Source organism: Sesamum indicum, linkage group LG8 (genome assembly GCF_026168435.1).
Source record: "Sesamum indicum cultivar Baizhima isolate 11 linkage group LG8, ASM2616843v1, whole genome shotgun sequence".
Lineage (NCBI taxonomy): Eukaryota > Viridiplantae > Streptophyta > Magnoliopsida > Lamiales > Pedaliaceae > Sesamum > Sesamum indicum.
In genome coordinates this window covers 17,944,224-17,962,564 of record NC_142664.1, presented here as the reverse complement: position 1 = coordinate 17,962,564, position 18,341 = coordinate 17,944,224, and the positions used below count along the sequence as shown (strand labels likewise).

The 18,341-nt window shown below is 35.2% G+C and overlaps 3 protein-coding genes across 4 annotated transcripts; 1 reads left to right on the top strand and 2 right to left on the bottom strand.

The window, feature by feature from the left end:
• The first annotated feature begins 1,289 nt into the window (after window positions 1-1,289).
• Window positions 1,290-4,367, top strand: LOC105167954 (uncharacterized). Of its 2 annotated transcripts, none has more exons than XM_088884313.1 (7): window positions 1,290-1,837; window positions 2,084-2,732; window positions 2,823-2,936; window positions 3,038-3,103; window positions 3,188-3,247; window positions 3,374-3,430; window positions 3,691-4,367. In XM_088884313.1, exons 1-7 carry the CDS (start codon window positions 1,530-1,532, stop codon window positions 3,838-3,840), a joined length of 1,404 nt encoding a protein of 467 aa, XP_088740439.1. In that variant the 5' UTR covers window positions 1,290-1,529; the 3' UTR covers window positions 3,841-4,367. The 2 variants fall into 2 exon arrangements, with proteins under 2 accessions (XP_088740439.1, XP_011086152.1); XM_011087850.3 differs by having other exon boundaries at window positions 1,293-1,837; window positions 3,188-3,253.
• A 3,909-nt stretch (window positions 4,368-8,276) lies between these two features.
• LOC105167952 (U-box domain-containing protein 8) lies at window positions 8,277-9,878 on the bottom strand. The gene has a single exon (XM_011087849.3). It carries the CDS (start codon window positions 9,658-9,660, stop codon window positions 8,557-8,559), a length of 1,104 nt encoding a protein of 367 aa, XP_011086151.1. The 5' UTR covers window positions 9,661-9,878; the 3' UTR covers window positions 8,277-8,556.
• Window positions 9,879-11,073: 1,195 nt separating this feature from the next.
• LOC105167951 (G-type lectin S-receptor-like serine/threonine-protein kinase At1g11300) lies at window positions 11,074-14,846 on the bottom strand. Its single transcript, XM_011087848.3, has 7 exons — window positions 13,430-14,846; window positions 13,079-13,186; window positions 12,765-12,931; window positions 12,476-12,686; window positions 12,089-12,326; window positions 11,857-12,007; window positions 11,074-11,733 (listed from the first exon to the last, which is right to left on the bottom strand). Exons 1-7 carry the CDS (start codon window positions 14,709-14,711, stop codon window positions 11,425-11,427), a joined length of 2,466 nt encoding a protein of 821 aa, XP_011086150.1. The 5' UTR covers window positions 14,712-14,846; the 3' UTR covers window positions 11,074-11,424.
• Window positions 14,847-18,341: the final 3,495 nt, after the last annotated feature.

The following is an 18,341-nucleotide window of genomic DNA, read 5'->3' as shown; positions in this document are numbered from 1 at the left end:
TCCTAACATTGACGTGGCTACACACATAAAGTTGTTCCCATCATCATACCATATTGCTTTATTTTAAAATGACTTTTAAGCTTTTTTAGGGTTCACATAAAAATATAAAAATTAATTAAACACATATATTCTTATCCAAACCAGATTCAAATTAATAATATCCTAAAATTAGAAAAAAAAATACTATTAGCTATAGAATTGAAAAAACTATCATTTTTAGTCTTATAAGTTAGACCCATGTCATTAGTCCTACTAATTATGAGATTAATACTTTTAATCACATAACTTACAAAAATTAGCACTTTTGGTCATCATACATTTTTTCATCTACAATTTAACGATTTAGGTTACGTGCCTAACACGTTGCCATTAAGTATTTCTAGTTGGAGGAAATATTGATGAGTTTTTTAATAGTAGCATATGAGTGTTTCATTTGGCCTACTTGATTCACTAATAGATGACATGATTCTTTGTGTTACATCTACTTGGCTTCAATTTTTAGAAATATGGGAATAATATAATTCAATTTTTGTGGGATAAGAGAAATAGCTATGTTTTTTGCCCTAATTTCCTTCAAAATTTATTTTTTCCCTTCAAATATTGTTATATTTTCCCCCAAAATGGTCCCAAGTTGGAAAATAAATCAACTTGCTCTCCAGCCAAAGATACTTAACGATTAAATGTTAGGGACGTGCACTACACTATTAAATTATAGAGAAAAAAGTGGATGAGGACACAATTTTTATAAGTTATAAGACTAAAAATGCTAATCTTGTAATGAATGGGACCAGATGTGAAACGGCCCTAACTTATGGGACCAAAAATGTTATTTCTTCTTATATAATAAAATATGATAAATAATTATTATTAATGGTTAAATAAAAATTGATTCAAAAATTTAGATTATGCATCGTGAAAACTCTTTGTACAAATATTTTTACCATAACTTTTAGTTTTGATAAATGTTTTAGTCACACTCGCAAAAACTATTAGCAACAACCATTGCGTGACTATAATTATTTATTTTTAATTATAATAATTAATCATAATCAAATATTAAATTTCTTCTAATATAACTGTGATATTTAAGAAAACCCAAGTCGAATAAATTTTTTTAGAAACAATTTAAAAAGTACATAGAATTATACCACACGCAAATGGAGAGAATTTCTTTATTTTTTCTTTTTATATTTAATTTCGTTTGTCTCCCCAAGTTTTGGTTTATCTAATCAATATCTCTTACAAATGTCAACCTGATTTCAATAGTTTAATTGTACGTACCCTCTCCAACTGTTTCACACGTTGAACTTTGTTGGTCCATCTGCGTATAAATACACACACACAACATCAGCCATGGAATTCACTTTCATGTGAACCAAACTTGACAAAGGTGCAAAGATTCGAGTATATATATATACATCGCCAGACAGCAGAACAGGAGAAAAGAACTGAAGAACAAGGCCACGTTGAAAAGTTCACAAAAATTTTCAAGATTCTTGGTGGTTATAATAAAGTTAAGGATATAGGCTATGGCAGAAGATTTTCAAGGGGGTGTTTGTGGAGGAAACTGGTGGAATCCGCAGAGAAATCTCTTTGGCTCGTCGCCATGTGCGTCCGCAATCAACGACATGGGAAGCTTTGGGTGGCTGCAGAACCATGACCTGATGATGGACGTGAGCACTGCAAGGTCAATCAGTGATGATTCTGCCTGTTCGGCGGCCTCCGATGGCGCCAGCTCTGTACTAATTCAAGACGTACAGAAACCTCAGCAGCCCACCGGCGATGGAAACATGCCCATGTTTGCCTCAACTACGGATGATTGGAATCAAGATTTGCTGTAAGTTTTATCTGTTTATATATTCATTAATTAATATATGTTGCTTTAGTCCAGTTCTTGGTGATGATCTCAGTGTTATTATTGAACTCGTTTTGTCCCATTAATGATCACTTGCCCTAATGGTCCAAAACTTTCGGTAGTGCCCTTAAAAAAAGCTGAGTGCTTTCGGACTTGTTTTCTTTGTAATCATATGGCCCAAGTTGATCCAAGAAAAATGATCATTCTCTTCCTCTTGTCATCTTCCAGCCATGATCATAGTGGAAGATCAGAGGATGATTATTCTCGCATGTTGCAAGAAGCTGCAGGCCTGAATTATCGGCTAACAACCACGGACGTTGTCGATAAGTGTCCTGATCAAAACCACAAGAACTGGAGCGCCAAGAACTTTTGTGAAGATTCTTCCATTAACCCTTTCAAACAAGTGAACAATCAGAGCTTTCCTCTCGAGCCGCAGCCATCAAATTCCTTAACTAGTTCAACTCAATGTGTTCCAACTAATTCCCAAGGGCTATCCACCACCTTTCCATTGATGAATTCAGCTTCTTATAGCTACAGTACTTCGTCCTTGTTGCAAACTTTATTTGACACAGATTCCGATCAGCCTCATGAGCAATCTTTGTTAGATAATCAGGCGACAAACTATTCATCTTACCCGAATCATCGGATTAATTCGACTGAATTTTTGCCCAGTTTAACTAAAGCCCCGACTACATCAAAGCCCTCTTTGGCAAAACAACAGCCTGCTAATCATTTGCCGTTCACTAATAACACAAGCTTCTGGAATGCCATGGCTGCGGCTTCGGGTGCAAATGTTCTCCCTTCAACTCAACCCCGTTTCCTTCCTCCTCCTATGATTAACAGTGCAAAATCTAATCTCCCAAACATCAGTGCAAAGGTAAATATATGTACAAGTCCATATATATTAGCATGTACCTAGGGTTTCTCGAGTTGACCTATTAATGCAGAAAGATTTCAAAATTTTCAGCATCATAAGGAAGAAGATCCCAAAGACTTAGCCTCAGCGGTGAAGAAATTTAGCAACGAACCTTCATTTAAGCGTCCGCGAATCGAAACTCCATCACCACTACCAACCTTTAAGGTATATAATATATCGAGCTTTCGAACAAGATGATTAAAGGCATAATTTCTTTCCTTATCCTTGCATTGAAATGGATTATAACTTTGAGTTTTTTCAAACAGGTGAGGAAAGAGAAGCTAGGGGACAGAATTACTGCTCTCCAGCAGTTGGTTTCACCTTTTGGAAAGGTAAAAATTTTGTCTCTTTTCCTCCATGTTTTCGTCACAGGTTCAACAGTACTATGTACAACTGAAAGTTTGTTACTCTTACAGACTGATACTGCATCAGTTCTCCATGAAGCGATCGAATACATCAAGTTTCTCCACGATCAAGTCAGTGTATGTAATTCCCATTATTACAATATAAGTCCCAGGCTAGGATTCCACTCAGACTTGTGATTTCTTAAAGTTATACCTTTCTATGTTTTGATGTACATATATTATGTTGTTTGCTTTCAGGTATTAAGCACTCCGTATTTGAAAAATGCAACTCCTCCACTACAACGTTGTCCACAGGTAGGACCTGATGAAAGTTAATTAATTTCAGTTAGTTCCACTTAGCCCCATCCACCAATTGAAAATTAATGTTCAAAGTTGCTTGTTTTTTTTACTGTACAAGTATATATACAAGACTCCCAGATTAAACTTTTACTAGTATTTTGGACTAAATGTCCAGCTCCTCGTTTAAAATTTTTAAGCTCTTAATAGTACTGTACATTAGACGTAATAATCACTGCACGTATATAGCTAAATACGTTACATATATGCATGTGCAGGCCGGTGATAAAAACAAAGATCAAGAAGGTCCAATACAAGACCTAAAAAGCCGGGGTCTTTGCCTTGTACCGATCTCAAGCACCTTCCCGGTCGCTGCTGAGACCACTGCTGATTTCTGGACACCTACATTCGGAGGAAGCTTCAGGTAGAGGAGAAAGGGAAACAAAATAAAACTCACAAAAAGAAAATGATGTCAATTCTGATAAAAAGGTAGGATGGGAGAAGATAATGCAGAAAAAGGAAGCAACATTGTTGTATTCTGCAAGTATTGAGGAAAAGCAAGACAAAGAAAAAGGAGGAGGGAAAGAAGTGACCCTCCAAGGAAGACAGCCCACCCTGGGCCAGGAGTATCAAGTTAGTTGTTTGCAAATGATTAAGGATTTAACACAAATTAAATAAGTTTAATCTGTATTATAATTGATGATATTAGGACAGGAACAGGTGCTAAATTTTGCTTTACGTTAATCAGAATAGGAGACATGATAATTGATTAACGACATTATGTGATTCATCAGCTGAATTTAGCAGTGAGCTAACTATTAATTAAATGGAGAGGTTTTGTTCCTGTTTCTATATTTTTCTTGTTGGGACATATCCACCAACGTTAAATTATGCAAAAGTTGGAAACGATGGAAAGAAGATTAAATATATAAAGGCGTTATTTTATTTTGTTGCATTTGAGAGATAGAAATTCGATAACTTTTTAATTTGTTTACTAGTTAGGAAGAGATTGTAGCTAGCTAGTGGATCATGCTTTTAGGGTTTCTCTTTTTCTTAATTTTGGGTTTAATTATTTAGGGTTTCTTGATATTATTATTGAAATGGGGCTAGGATTGGTTGGTGCATGCGGGTGTCTACAAAGAAAGAAGCCGCACTCTATGATTTTATGGGGTTTCTTTCTTTCTTTCTTTTCTTTTCTTTTTTTTATGTAATGACTTGTATTTTATGATAGAATGATTCGTAAATAAATATTTAAATTTACTTGTAGTGAAAATTTGGGGTATTAATTAAAATAAAAGTGAAAAATGATAGAAAGTAAATGAAGTATTTAAAAATATAATTTATTGTTTTTAATTTTATTAGTAAGTTGTAAAAGCAGATCGAGGAAGTTGTTTATAATTTTTTATAAATTAAACTCGTTTTCATCTGTTACAGACACTATATATATGCTGCTCATTTTTACCCGAGCTCGAAAAATCATATGAAATTTCCTTGTATTAGATCATATTTTTTTACCATTAATTATAGGGTAAATTATTACAACAAGTTCTCTTAAATTTTTTTATAGTTACAAATATTTTTTTATTATTTGAAAAATTATAAGTACACCTTTAAAATTATAGTGGACGTCCAACAAATACCCCTTATAATGAGCTGCCACGAGGGTTGTTTGTTAGACCGTTAATTCCAAGAGAGGTATTTGTAATTCCAAGGGGAGAGTTCGTTGTAATTTACCCTTAATCAAATGGAATAACCTACCAAAAGAAGAAAAAAAAAAAAAGAAAGAAAAGATACAAATGTCACAGAAAATTCTAACCCACTCTGGATTTTTGGTAACCTGAACCAATTATATAGTAAGTGCGATAAATTTATTGTATAATTAATATACAATTCAGAAAATATAATAAATTACATAATAAATATATTACACTTAAATTATGATTGATTTAATTTTATCCAACTTGATTTGAATAAAAAATTCTCAAACATAAGTGAGATTTACGCACTATTAATTAATGAGTTAGTTTGTTAGAATTATGAGAGTGCGGGTGATGATTGAAGCTTAAATAAGAAGAATCCATACATATATACGACAAAATTAAGGACAAAAGTATCACGAAAGTAGTTTTATAGTTTCAGACATTATTGATGGTATATCTGTTGGCATCTGCTTTTGTAAATCTTTTCGATGACTTGAATTCGATGGATTGATCAATCAATAAAGAAAAAGAAAAAGACTTGAACTTGATGGGCTGATGGCTATCGTACCATACATTCCAGCATATATCATGGATAACTACCTCTGCCCCAAACAATTCTATTCTCAATATTATATTTCTTACTACATGTGTCTAATGATTGTCTTCAATAAAAGTTTTAAGTTATTAGAACAAATTAATGTTTAATATTTCTAACACATTTTTTCATATATAAGCTGGTAAATTATTTTTTTGTTTTTCATAAACATCGCATATACGTGATTTTCTTATATATAATAATTGAGCAGATGGAATTCAAACTCAAAATCTTTTATTTAGTCCAATCCATATGGCAGGTCAACCAAATTATTTTTGACTAAAGATAGTCTGGTTAGAAAATGATTTGTTACAATAAAGTCAATAGTAAGTCACTTAGAATAGGTATGAATTTTTATTCAATTCTTTTGCTATTATCAACAATAAGATCTATTTGTTATAGGAAAAAATGAAATTTATCCCCCCGTGACATGAAAAATGAGCAAAAAATTTCCTGTAAAAAATAAAATAACAAATTGCCCCATATGGTTTGAAAAATGAAACAAATTACCCCCTCTCTCTAAACCATTGATAGGGGGTAATTTGCTTCATTTTTAAGATGCGAGGAAATAATTTGCTATTTTTTTTCATATAAAGATATTTGCTTATTTCACATATTACAGGGGATAAATTACATTTAATCCATATATTATATGAAAACAACGTCATGGATAATAAATATAATTTTTTAAATAATAAAAACTATTACAAACAACATGAGAAGATGATGTTATAACTATCCCTAATATTTATTTTTCAGAGAACAATCTAAAAAGAAAAAGCATCAAAGAATGATGATGAAGTTGGAAAAAAGAAGCATGTATAAGCATGATGCGTTCAAAACTCCTTTATTTGTCTTCTCTGTGAAGTTTTACAGAATTGAAAAAAGTGTAATGCTGCTTTATGCACCTCCAGACTTCACCCTAAAACTCATCTATCTGTATTTCTTAATTCGATTTTGGGGTGATACAAAAGTAAAAGAAGAATATGAGGGGCCCATCGGATAAAATCATCAAATTATTTGGATCGTCCATTTCAATTTCTGCTTTGTCAGCTTGTACTTGCCAGTATTGTACTTAAAATCTTCTAATGTTGTTCAGGATCAAATCAAATTAAGGATGTTGCGCTAAGTTATGATGAAATAATTAAATTACATTATAATTATTATTATTATTCTATTTAATTTCTCATATTGGTACCCCCACCCTCGGGTTATTACCTGAGCCACTCTGACCCAACCCAGCTCGTTCCTCCTCCGACCCGGTCAAATTCCAAGTTGTAATCCGACCCATGCCTAAACGAATTTTCAGCCCATATAAACTGTCCAGCCCATTAGAATCTGATTAGGGGTTACACCTGTCAGGCGGGTCAGTATGGATTCAATAAACCAGACCCAATCTGCTTCCACATTACAATCCATATTCAGATAGGGAGACTCTGATTGAGGTGTTCACATGGAGCTATCAGAAAATTTTAAATCAATTAAGTGTAATATACTTTCAAATAATTAGTACATAATTGAAAATTTGAAAGAGAATGATGAATTACATAATAAGAATAATCATACAATTTCTTGAGTCCCACCAAAACCATTATTGGTGGGAATTTTCCTGGAGCAGTCGAACAACGACCATATCTAACTGAAAAAGACAAGAGTTTAAAAGATAATATATAACAATAGCAACTCGGAGTTAATCAGCATCACCAGGGTTCTGATATTCTTACAGACCGCACGTTGCTTTAATATATGCCAGCAGCAATCATCATCAAAGAGAAATATTCATTGGTGTCCAAGTTTTCAATCAGCTTGGTTGCGTTTTACAGTGGCAGGCAGGAGGAATCAAATCCAATCATGTACGTCCACTCATCAAAGGTTTCCATTCCCACAATCAATCTACGCCAGTTTACCATCAAATTACCCCTTACATGGTAATACCAAAGCAAAGAATCAGACATATTTAAGGTCGCAACTTGAAAGTTGTTTACTCACCAAATGCAGAGTAATAACTTTCTAACAAAATGTCCTACCAACTCAAACTCATCATTTTGCAAGGACAACAAACCTTAACTTCCAAACACAAGGAACAGTCATTGAGTTATGATTTATGACAGGTAAGATCAAGTAAAATTTCATGGTCTTAAACCCCAGAATTCGACTCCTTGATACGAGAATATGGTCGACTCGACCTGTGCCAAATAGTCCTTGAGCTACATAATGTGAAATCTTAAGGAATCATGTAACAAGTCATTTTATCACAAATGGGAACAAGCAAAAACTCATCTATAGCTGATTCTACATGCCGAAATATGTTCTGACGATTATTGGCTTAAAACTAAACTCGCTAATGCTGATGTACAAACAAGCAATACCAAAACCATCATCATAGTGCTGATTACAAATGATTGCAGCTGCTTATCCAACACCAGAAATAGAGCCCGTTGGACAATCATACTTTGTCAATAAATATAAAGACTACAAAAGTAAGTATGCAATCAACTATTCCAACTTTCTAGTGCAGTACCTAAACACTTGCAAACATAGTGTATGCGCTGATGATTGTAAACATGAGTTCAACAAATAAATAAGTCGATTAATAGAACAGATGTTTGGTATTCACCACAACAGCAAAAAACAGGACCGGAATTAAATCCCAGATGGTGTCGTGTTTTATTCAAAATGTACAACAAAAGATCTAGATCTGCACTATGTCCTCATTCTTTTGTACACAGAACTATCAAGAACAGCAAAAATTACCCAAAATCTATCTATTCACCTCCAAAGGGGCAAACTTCCATCACAGCTTATTAGCACTTTCACTCTCATGAACTCTGCTTCAACTACCAATGCAATCACACATTTTTCCTCTTCCCTTGTAATACTTGGATGAAAGTTTTAGCATTTCGCCTCACCTTTTCATTGTCATCCTCCAACAATGCAACACATATCTCAAACAAACCTTCTCTCAGTGCTTCCAGAAGCATCTTTTCGCTATAACTACACAAAGAACTCAAGGTTAACAGAGCGTATTGCACACCCCTCGAACTCCCATTTTTCAGAACCTCGACCAGGATATCCAAAAACCCACTACACTGAATCATGTCATCCCGTGCAAATTCACATTTTGCCAATAGGCCCAGAACCTCCACGGCTCGTTCCAGGCCCGAATTAGCATTCTGGATTAAAATGGGCACGACAAGGTTTTGTATGGCACGAATGCGATTATCGGGGAACAAACAGAGCGTGAACAACGTAGTGGCTGCTTCTTTCCTCTCCCTCGAATTTCCCATTTGTAGGAGGGATACCAAACCTGGAATGGCATCCGGGTACGACCCGATTGTGACCTTGTTCACTTCCAGAACGGCAAGGCTAGTTAACACCGTGGCAGCAACCGCGCGGGTATCCCCAAGGCCGCAGCGAAGGGCCTGAACCACCTTCCCAACGACACCTTCCACGACCAAGCCCACCTTGCTGTCGTCATCCAGACTCAATATAAGCAGCAAATGAAGGGCCTTTTCTTGGAGCCCGGACTCGATCGAATCGACACAGTCCAAAACCGCGGACACGGCCCCCGACTCAGCCAGTCGCCGACGAATCGCAGAGTCACTCTTACAAATCCGGCTGAGTTGGTCGAGCGAGCTGAGTTTTTCCTCCAAAGGGGATGAAGGAGAAAGCAAAGCGTGGACTAGGGTTTGTGGGTTGGGAGGGTATTGGTGAGGTTTGGGGAAGGAAACGAGGGTGTAATTCGAAATAAGGCTGCGAAGGGCGTGGTTGGGAATGAGGGAAGGAGGGTCGGATAAGGGCAGCTTGGAAATCGGACAGGTACGGTGGCCGGCGTCCAACCACTGCTGGATAGATGGGCGATCGAAGGTGTGACCCGATGAGAGAATAACCGGGTCGGACATTATCTCCAGAGAAATCGGGCACTTGAAGTCGTCGGGAAAGTGAGAGGCCATGCTATTTTCTTGATCTACTTTTTCCTTCTATTCTTAATTTTCGCTTTTTGTGTTTTTCGGGTTTCCGTGTATAATATATATATTTATATGAAACGTACTTCTGTCGTAGATGAGAAATGACTGACGATGAGAGAGAGAGAGGGAGAGAAGAGGGTTTATGAGGTTTAGGTGAATTCAAGACTTCGACAATATTAATACGTGAGGCGGAGAAGCTCATCTGCTTTCTCAATTTGTCTTTCTTTCTCATAAATAGCTTTCGGAGTGTGAGTTCCCTGCCGCTGGTTACTGACTTCGCCCATGTCCCAAAATTGCGCAATAAAATATTTGTCTTCAAGTTTTTAATTTTAGAATTAATTAAGTTTAGATTCCCTTTAAAAATATAAATGATATATTTCTCCAAAAATACTCAAAATCATATTTACACCCTTTTAAAAACTCATCATTTATGCATAATCTAATTTTATCAAGGTTTGAACGAAAAATACTAATGTTAATAATAAAAAATTATATAAATTTTCAATTTTACCATTAATTCGACATTTTTATGTAATAATTTTGAATATATAAGAAAAAAAATGTAATAATATTAGCATCACCCATAATATATTACATTTATCCCCTTATAAATACGAATATATATAGTGGAATTTTTTCTATTTCTATTAATGGTCATTCCAAGTATTTTCTTTGCATCTCCTAAATCTTTCATTTCAATGTTTTTGCCCAAACTTTTTTGAAGATCTTTAATCAACTCAAGATTTGGACTAGCTATTTACATGTCATTAACATACAATACAAGAAAAATAGGAACATTGTGACCATACTTAAAATAAAAACAGTGATCATAGGTGCTTCTTGTGAAGTGTAAAGAAAGCATGAATAGGTCAAATTTTTTATTCCATTGCCTTGGAGACTGTTTTAAATCATAAAGAGATTTCTTTAATAAGCAAACATGATTAGGTTTAAGTTTATCAACAAAACCTTCCAGTTGATGCATGAAAATTATTCATCAAGATCACCATGTAGAAAAGCAGTTTTAACATTCATTTGTTTTAATTCCCACTTAAAATGAGCAACTAAGCAAGAGAATTCTAATAGTAATATATTTAACAACAAAGGCGAATATTTCTGTATAGTCAATTCCTTTCTATTGGGTAAATCCTTCAACTACTAGTTTAGCTTTAAATCTAGTTGTTTTATTTTCTTAGTTTATTTTATACACTCATTTACAGTCTACTATTAGATTTAAAATTAATACACTACTAAGATTCAACATCTTATAAACTTATAAAATATCTTATAAAACGTAACAACTTATAAAATGTTTTAGAGAAGCTTAACCAAATACCCTCTTGATTAGCATTTCGTTTCATATAGATATAACGCAAATTTCAAATAAAAATTAATAAATAATTAAAGATGAATGAAATGATTTATTTCGAACGATCATAAAAATAGTATGTTGTAGTTTCATTGAGATACCCAATAAATGTACGTAAGATGGATCTCGAGTTCAACTTATCACCCACTAATCTTTTGGCCCACGGGAATCTCCCCAAATCTTCAAGTACTTGTAGGAAGAAGATTGATCATGTCATATCTCATATCTTGGACATAATCTTAGACGATGTCGTATTTAGTAATTTGGCAGCAGTTCGAAGTGTGTAGCCGATAGGTAACTTCGGAAAACTCGTCATGAACAAAACTGTTGATCTTATTCAAGCGAATAACTGTCGGATCGCCATTAACAATACCAATTAAGTTCTATCGGCCTTCGACAATTCTCACAGTGAAATTGGTCACAGAACATATATTTGGATTCATCTGTGAGCATTCTGATTCTGAAGACATCTGAATTGCAGTAAAAGGTGGTTGCTTGGGACGAGGGAGCTCCACAATCTCACTACTCAGCATCGACAGCACTGTCTTAGTATTTGGTCTATCCGCTGCTGCTTCTTGAACGCACAGAAGTCCTACGTTTGCATACCTTACTACATCAGGTTCCATACGAGGATCATATATTATCGGATCAACCAAATTCATTATCTTGTCTTCATTCCACAATTTCCAGGCCTGGAAATATCCATAAGACAACAAAAGATTAAATTTGGAATAACACAATCATAAGTAGCCAGTTATGTTTAGCATAATCCTATAAAAAGTTATTTACTTTTCAGAATGTATATATCAACTTACATATGCTATTAGGAAAAGTTGTTGATCTTCATGATAAAAGCTGGTATTCCTCCTCCCACTCAAAATCTCTAATAGCAGGACACCGAAACTGTAGACATCTGATTTTTCCGAGAATATTCCACGTAGAGCATATTCTGGGGGCATATAGCCACTGCAAGAATGAGATTTAGCATGAGCAGTGCTGTCATGTAAGAAGCATATATATAACTGAAACAAGGCAATACAAGCTCACTATGTCCCAACAACCCTTGTTGTATTGGCTTGATCTTCCTTGCAACAGAAAATCCTCGCCATACCAAAGTCAGAAATTTTTGGGTTCAGCTCCTCATCCAACAAGATATTACTAGCCTTCAGATCTCTGTGAATAATTCTTAACCTGGAATCCCTGTGAAGGTACAGGAGGCCTCGACAGATCCCCTCGATAACGACTATGCGTGTTTGCCAATCAAGAAGCAGTTGTTTATGTGAATCTGACAAGTGTTTGTTCCAAAATATTGCGAGTTCAAACAAAATAGAACAGTTATCAACAAAATTCTAAATTATGATTAACAGCATATATATAGGGCTCTATTTCGGAGAAAAAAATATGAATTTGGAAACATGGCAATCATTGACTTACCAAAGAGATAAGAATCCAAGCTTCCATTGGGCATATATTCGTAAACCAGCATTTTTTCTTCATGATCAACACAGCAGCCAAGGAGTCGGACAAGATTGCGATGCTGGAGCCTAGAGATTACCTCAACCTCATTCATGAACTCCTCTAGCCCCTGGTTGGAGGATCTTGCCAGCCTCTTTACAGCAATTTCCTGTCCATTTGGTAATTTTCCCTGAAACCAGAAACTGAATCACATTTGTTGCACATTAACAAAACTTAAATATCTGAAGTGGGGAAAAGGATTCAATACTTTGAAAACTGGACCAAAGCCACCCTGTCCAAGCTTATTCGTTGTGTCAAATTTTTTTGTGGCGTTTGAGAGCGTCCCGAACTTAAATAACGGTAATGCTTCAAGTTTAACTCCATGCATATTGTGTTTGGCAATCCTATCTTCCGAACACCCTGTATCTGCTTCCCCTGTTTGGACCGTATCAGCTCAGTTTTTTGCTTTCTTCAAGCTTTACAATTAGAAAAAGGAACAACAAATGTTTGGACAATATAGCATCTTATAATTATAAGTTAGATATATTAAGCATCTCCAAATAAAGTTGAATGAACACATACCTCTGAACTTGAGAAACAACTTCCGCATAAAGTGTGCACATAAAAGGATTGATACAAATGCTAGAACCACTATCGCAGCAGTGACTGCTTTCCAGTATTGTTTGTAACCTGCAAAAGTTTACAAGAGGCAGAGAACAAACATTCCAGCTTTCATCGGGCTGCAGGCATAAAACTAAGAAACTCCAGTATTCCTAATAGAGAAAAGAAATTCTAAACAAATGACATGCATATCAGGGATTTTTTTTTGGATAATTATCATGCATATCAGGATAATGTAGCAAGAGTTGTGTATAACAATGATGATGAATCTGATGACAAAAACTCTCTTGCAAAGTCGAAAAGATGTATTACTTAGTTCTTTATGTGCCACTCGAATGTAAAGGTCTGGACCAACATCAGAGAACTTTTGTACATCAATTAAGCTTCCAGCCCATGTCATACACCCGATTCCAGCATAATATGCATAAGCTATACAAGAACAATTGCTCAAGCACTGGCTCCTGCAGTCTGCATCTGGAGCCGGAAGCCACTTAACATGATCCGGCAACTTTACTTGGCTCAGCTTCAGAAACACATCTTCTTTTCCTACAGGATTTTTCTTCTGACACCGGAGGGGAGTTCTCCTCGTGCATCCACTAGACCAAGTTCCTGCATTCCACTCATCTTTATTTTTGGGTTCATACCCTGGAAAACACGAGCATATCGGTTCGTCCTGAGCATTGCAGCTTGCAAAAGGTCCACAAGTACCATAGATATCACACTCATTTACTATAGATGACCATGTTATCAGCCACTCCCCCTTCTCATCAGACCACAGCTTCTCCTCTAAGTTCCCTGATGACTTCAAGACATAATACATCAAAATAGACGAATTTAAATTGGTAAAGATCAAATATGCACTTCCAAGATGATCATTCACAACATCCATTCCATGTTTGTAGAAGGATTTCATGTAAGGCATCCCAAGAAAGATTTGACCGTTCCATGGGCCACTGCGCCAATAAGGATATCCATTCTTCCAGACAAAGGATTGTGGAATCTCTAGAGGCTCAACGGTAGTTGTAAAATTACCAAGTCCTGGATCCTGAGGACTTCGCCATGATGTCAGTATATTCTTCTCATCTGTTCTTAAATCTGTACTAAGTTTCATCTTTTCTACGAAAGAATCCGACGCATGTTCAAAACTCTCCCAAATAGTCCGACCATTGGAGTTATCTCGTAACACCAGATTCCCTGTATTAAAGAGCATTGCAGTAGAATTTGCCACATAACTCGAAAGATTAGATGACCACACGATCTGCTTTTGTCCGTCCAAGATCACGAGATTGCCATCTCCTGATATCTCCACTGTTCCAGTAGAATCATTGAGAGGCTTGTCCCTATTAGCTACCCATATAGCAGTCGTCACGGGGATATTGAACATCACACCAACATAACGGTGGCTACTGTTCACAGGGCTGAAAAAACCAAATTTGAATTTCTGCCCTTTGGAAATCAAAGTTTCAGGGTCACGAATAGATTGATTAACCTCTATGGTGTGAATCGCAGCAGTAAAACACAAGAAGAAACAAGAACATATAACCAAAAGGACTGGAAGCATAGAACATGGGTTTGTATGGTGGCTAAATCCCATGAATTAGCAAGTTTTCATCTGAAATCTTGGAGATGAAATAATTCCCATGTTTGATCATCAATACCTTCATATTTTTCTTTGATCTGATGTGCATGTTTTTTTCCAAGAAAGAGAGTTTGAGGAAGATGCGGAAACATCATTTTTCAGCAATCAATTCTTATGTAATATGGGTTGTTTAGTAAAAGACATGAAAAAGACGTCTCTACCCATGAAAAAAGGCAAATCTTACCAAATTGAACTCACCATGTCCAAATTAAGTTAAATGAACACATACAACAATAAGGAAATATCTTGAATTAGACAGTGAAACCATAAACAATTGAGTTCTTCCATTACCCAAAACCTAAGCAACATATTTAGAGATAAGTGGATAATGTACTCAACAAATTTGGGCCATACACATTTAACGGATCGACCCAAAAATTATATATATATTAATATTTTTACATATTGGATTGATTAGGGGTTGAATTATGTTTAAGTATGGCATGTTAAAAGATTGATCTACTGAAGAATTCATAGTGTTCAACCCAAACGTTGAAATTGAATATCTAAACTACAAAACTCTTTGTATTGATGATATTAGAATAGGTGACCAAAATACCAAATAAATTAGTATTTTTGTAATCTATTTAAGTAATTTTTTTTCATTTTGTAATATTGAATTAAATAAATAGGAGTAAGTATTCATTTGACCTTATTTTGTTTTTCTTACTCATGTAATTTTCATACACCGCAACAAAGTCCAAATATCACTAATCAACTAATGAAGTTGGGTTGTGCATTTGATGACAACTATTAAACCAACTTTCAAGGGTTGGATCTGAAATGATCTAAGTTGAGAGCCTCTAGAATAGGCATCAAGGGTTTTATTGAAACTTGCACTAAATATTGCGTTCATAAGATGTGTATCGTGTTTCATAGGCGACAGACGTATGACGTCTATGCAATTTTTAGTAGGTAGTTGACAAATGTTGACAAGCCGACTAAACTGACTCGCGGGGAATCATCATATGGAAGCCCGTGAAGCATGGTCGGTATAACTTGAACAACTCAGCTCCGATAGTATTGGGTTTAGTCCTTAGACTTGAGTGTCCACACAGTCTCATACATGCGATGATTGTATCCAAGGCTTGGTAAAAGATGACAATATTCTGATGTGATTATTATGAGCATTGTTCCAGTGCAGTCAGAACGTGTATGAAGATTGGTGAATTTCAAGACAGGATCAGTCACCTATAATGAGATGATAGCAATCTCATATTCATTCTGATATGTGTTGTGCTCCCGAGAATCTGTGTTCATAGCAGGTGATCAAATAGGAAAGTGCATTTCCATGTTGATCAAGTAGAGAAATGTAATCAAATATTAAGCATAGATATCTAGTCTAGGATTCAATGACAAATTCCATGGTCTAGACTAAGACCAGAAGATGGCCGATAGAACTATACCCATATGGCACTCGATAACCTTAGGTTACCATTGCTAGATGACCACCCATGGTAACGGGTGCTTTCAGATTAAGTGTTAGTCGAGAGCGATTAATTAAATATAATGTAATTAATATAGTGCAAAAATATTTGCCAATTAAATTGTGTGCTGACACAAGCCCAAGTCTAGTTGAGAGTGAATCTACAAAGTCACACAAAATACTACTCAAGGAAGTAGTACAATTAATAATGAATTAATTCTAAAAGAAATGAATTAATTTAAAGAGTTTAAATTAATTCGATAGATCAAATGATGTGAGCATTTAAATGGGGGAACCCATGTGATGGGAAGCCCAAATTAATTAAATTTTGGTTGGTCTAATTAATTTGATAAGATTAATTTTAATTGAACCAGATGAATTAATTAATAGGATCAATTAATTAGAGTTTTGACTTGATAATTTAATGAGATTAAATAAACCGAGTTAGGCTAAGTTATTTGATGGATTAATTAATTGGGCTATGGGCTATCAAATAAATTCAGTTTGGGCTTTTAAGAATTGATTGCATGGAGGCCCAAGTCTAAGGTTTAATTTATTTTTGAATTAAGCCCAATATGATATATCTATGTACATATGTGTAGCCCTAGCTTTAATATATATATATATAATTATATGTGAATACATATATAAATAAAGTTGTAAGGATGAGGGAGTTATTGTTTGAGTACTTATGGTACTAGTAGGTTGTGTACTATGGGGACCACATTATACCTATTTTTGACTTGACATGAATATTTACATGTATACATATAAGTATATGAGATGTCTTTTGTGTGTATGTGTGTGTGTAGTGTATAGTGTATAGTCTTGTTTATATGTCATTTTATATATGCTACAAAAGACAACACTCCTCCCACACATTTATCATTTTGACAACTCTTTTCTTGCTCTTGTATTCTCTACTCTTGTTCGTCTTGAAGTAATTTTGAGTTAGAGCAAGGTTCTTTTGAATTTGATATACTAAGTTAATAGTATAATCAAGTTTCTTATACTACACATACTTTACCTCTAGTAAGGTTTGGTGTAGACCACCTTACAACATAGTGTGTGTTCCGCCGTAGAGAAGATCTCGTTGGTCTTTGCGTGAGCACACAGTTGGAGAAGAAAAGCTTGAAGAAACTTTTCAAATCGAAAGTGATTAAATTTCCATCAATCTGTATTACAATAGCCACTTGTTTTATGCTTGTTGAGTGCCGAATGCCTGGGATTAAGGGAATAGTTTCCTTTCGATTTAAAATTTAAATATGCTCATTTTCATGTTTCCATTGTATTCTTGCCAAGTCTCGGGGCGTACTAATTCTTTCAGTGGTATCAGAGCCCCGATTCGACACTGGTGGCTATTGTTTGTGTGATGTTATATGTGATATAACATATTTTATGTGATTTAGATGGTTGTTTTAATTTTGATTAAAGCATGATTTATATATTTTTTATATATGATTATGTGATAGAAAATATGTTGTGTTGTACTTATATTTTTGGATATCATATGATGTTTTAACAATATTTTGAAGCATTTTTATGATTCAATTTTTTGTTTATCCAAATAATAAAAGAAAAGAAAGAATGAACAAAATTGTTTGTTGTGTAGTTCCTCCACCCTTGCAACCCAGGTTCGGAACCTAGGTCTCGCAGCATTTGGAGCTGTTTTGAGCCCAGCATGGGCGCTGCAAGGAGCATCGCGCGAGCCCGCTTGCTCGCGTATGCTGCTTGCGCCCGTTGTGAGTTGCCAGACCAGCAGCGTGTGCCTACGCGCGTGCTGTGCCCGGCCGCTTGTGCGGGCGCTGCTGCCAGTGTGGAAAGCCGTGTTGCCTTGCGGCGTTTTCAACTAGAGTCATTCCGATAATGCCGTATATTTCTGAAAAGTATGAAAATGTGATTTTTGTAATTTTTTAGATTTTCTGAATCATTAAAATTATTTTTTTTATTTTACAATTTTTGGTTAAATATGATTTTTCTTTGCAAAATGAAATTTTTAATTTTGTGAAAAATATGTGCATGATTTTCATTGAATTGTTTTGGAGTGTCCAAAATTTGAATTTAGTCAAGGTTATTTTAGACAAACTTTAATTGGATAATGTGTTTGTTGGAAAGAAAAGGTGTTGATATTTATTATTAAATGCAATTCCTTGTGAAGG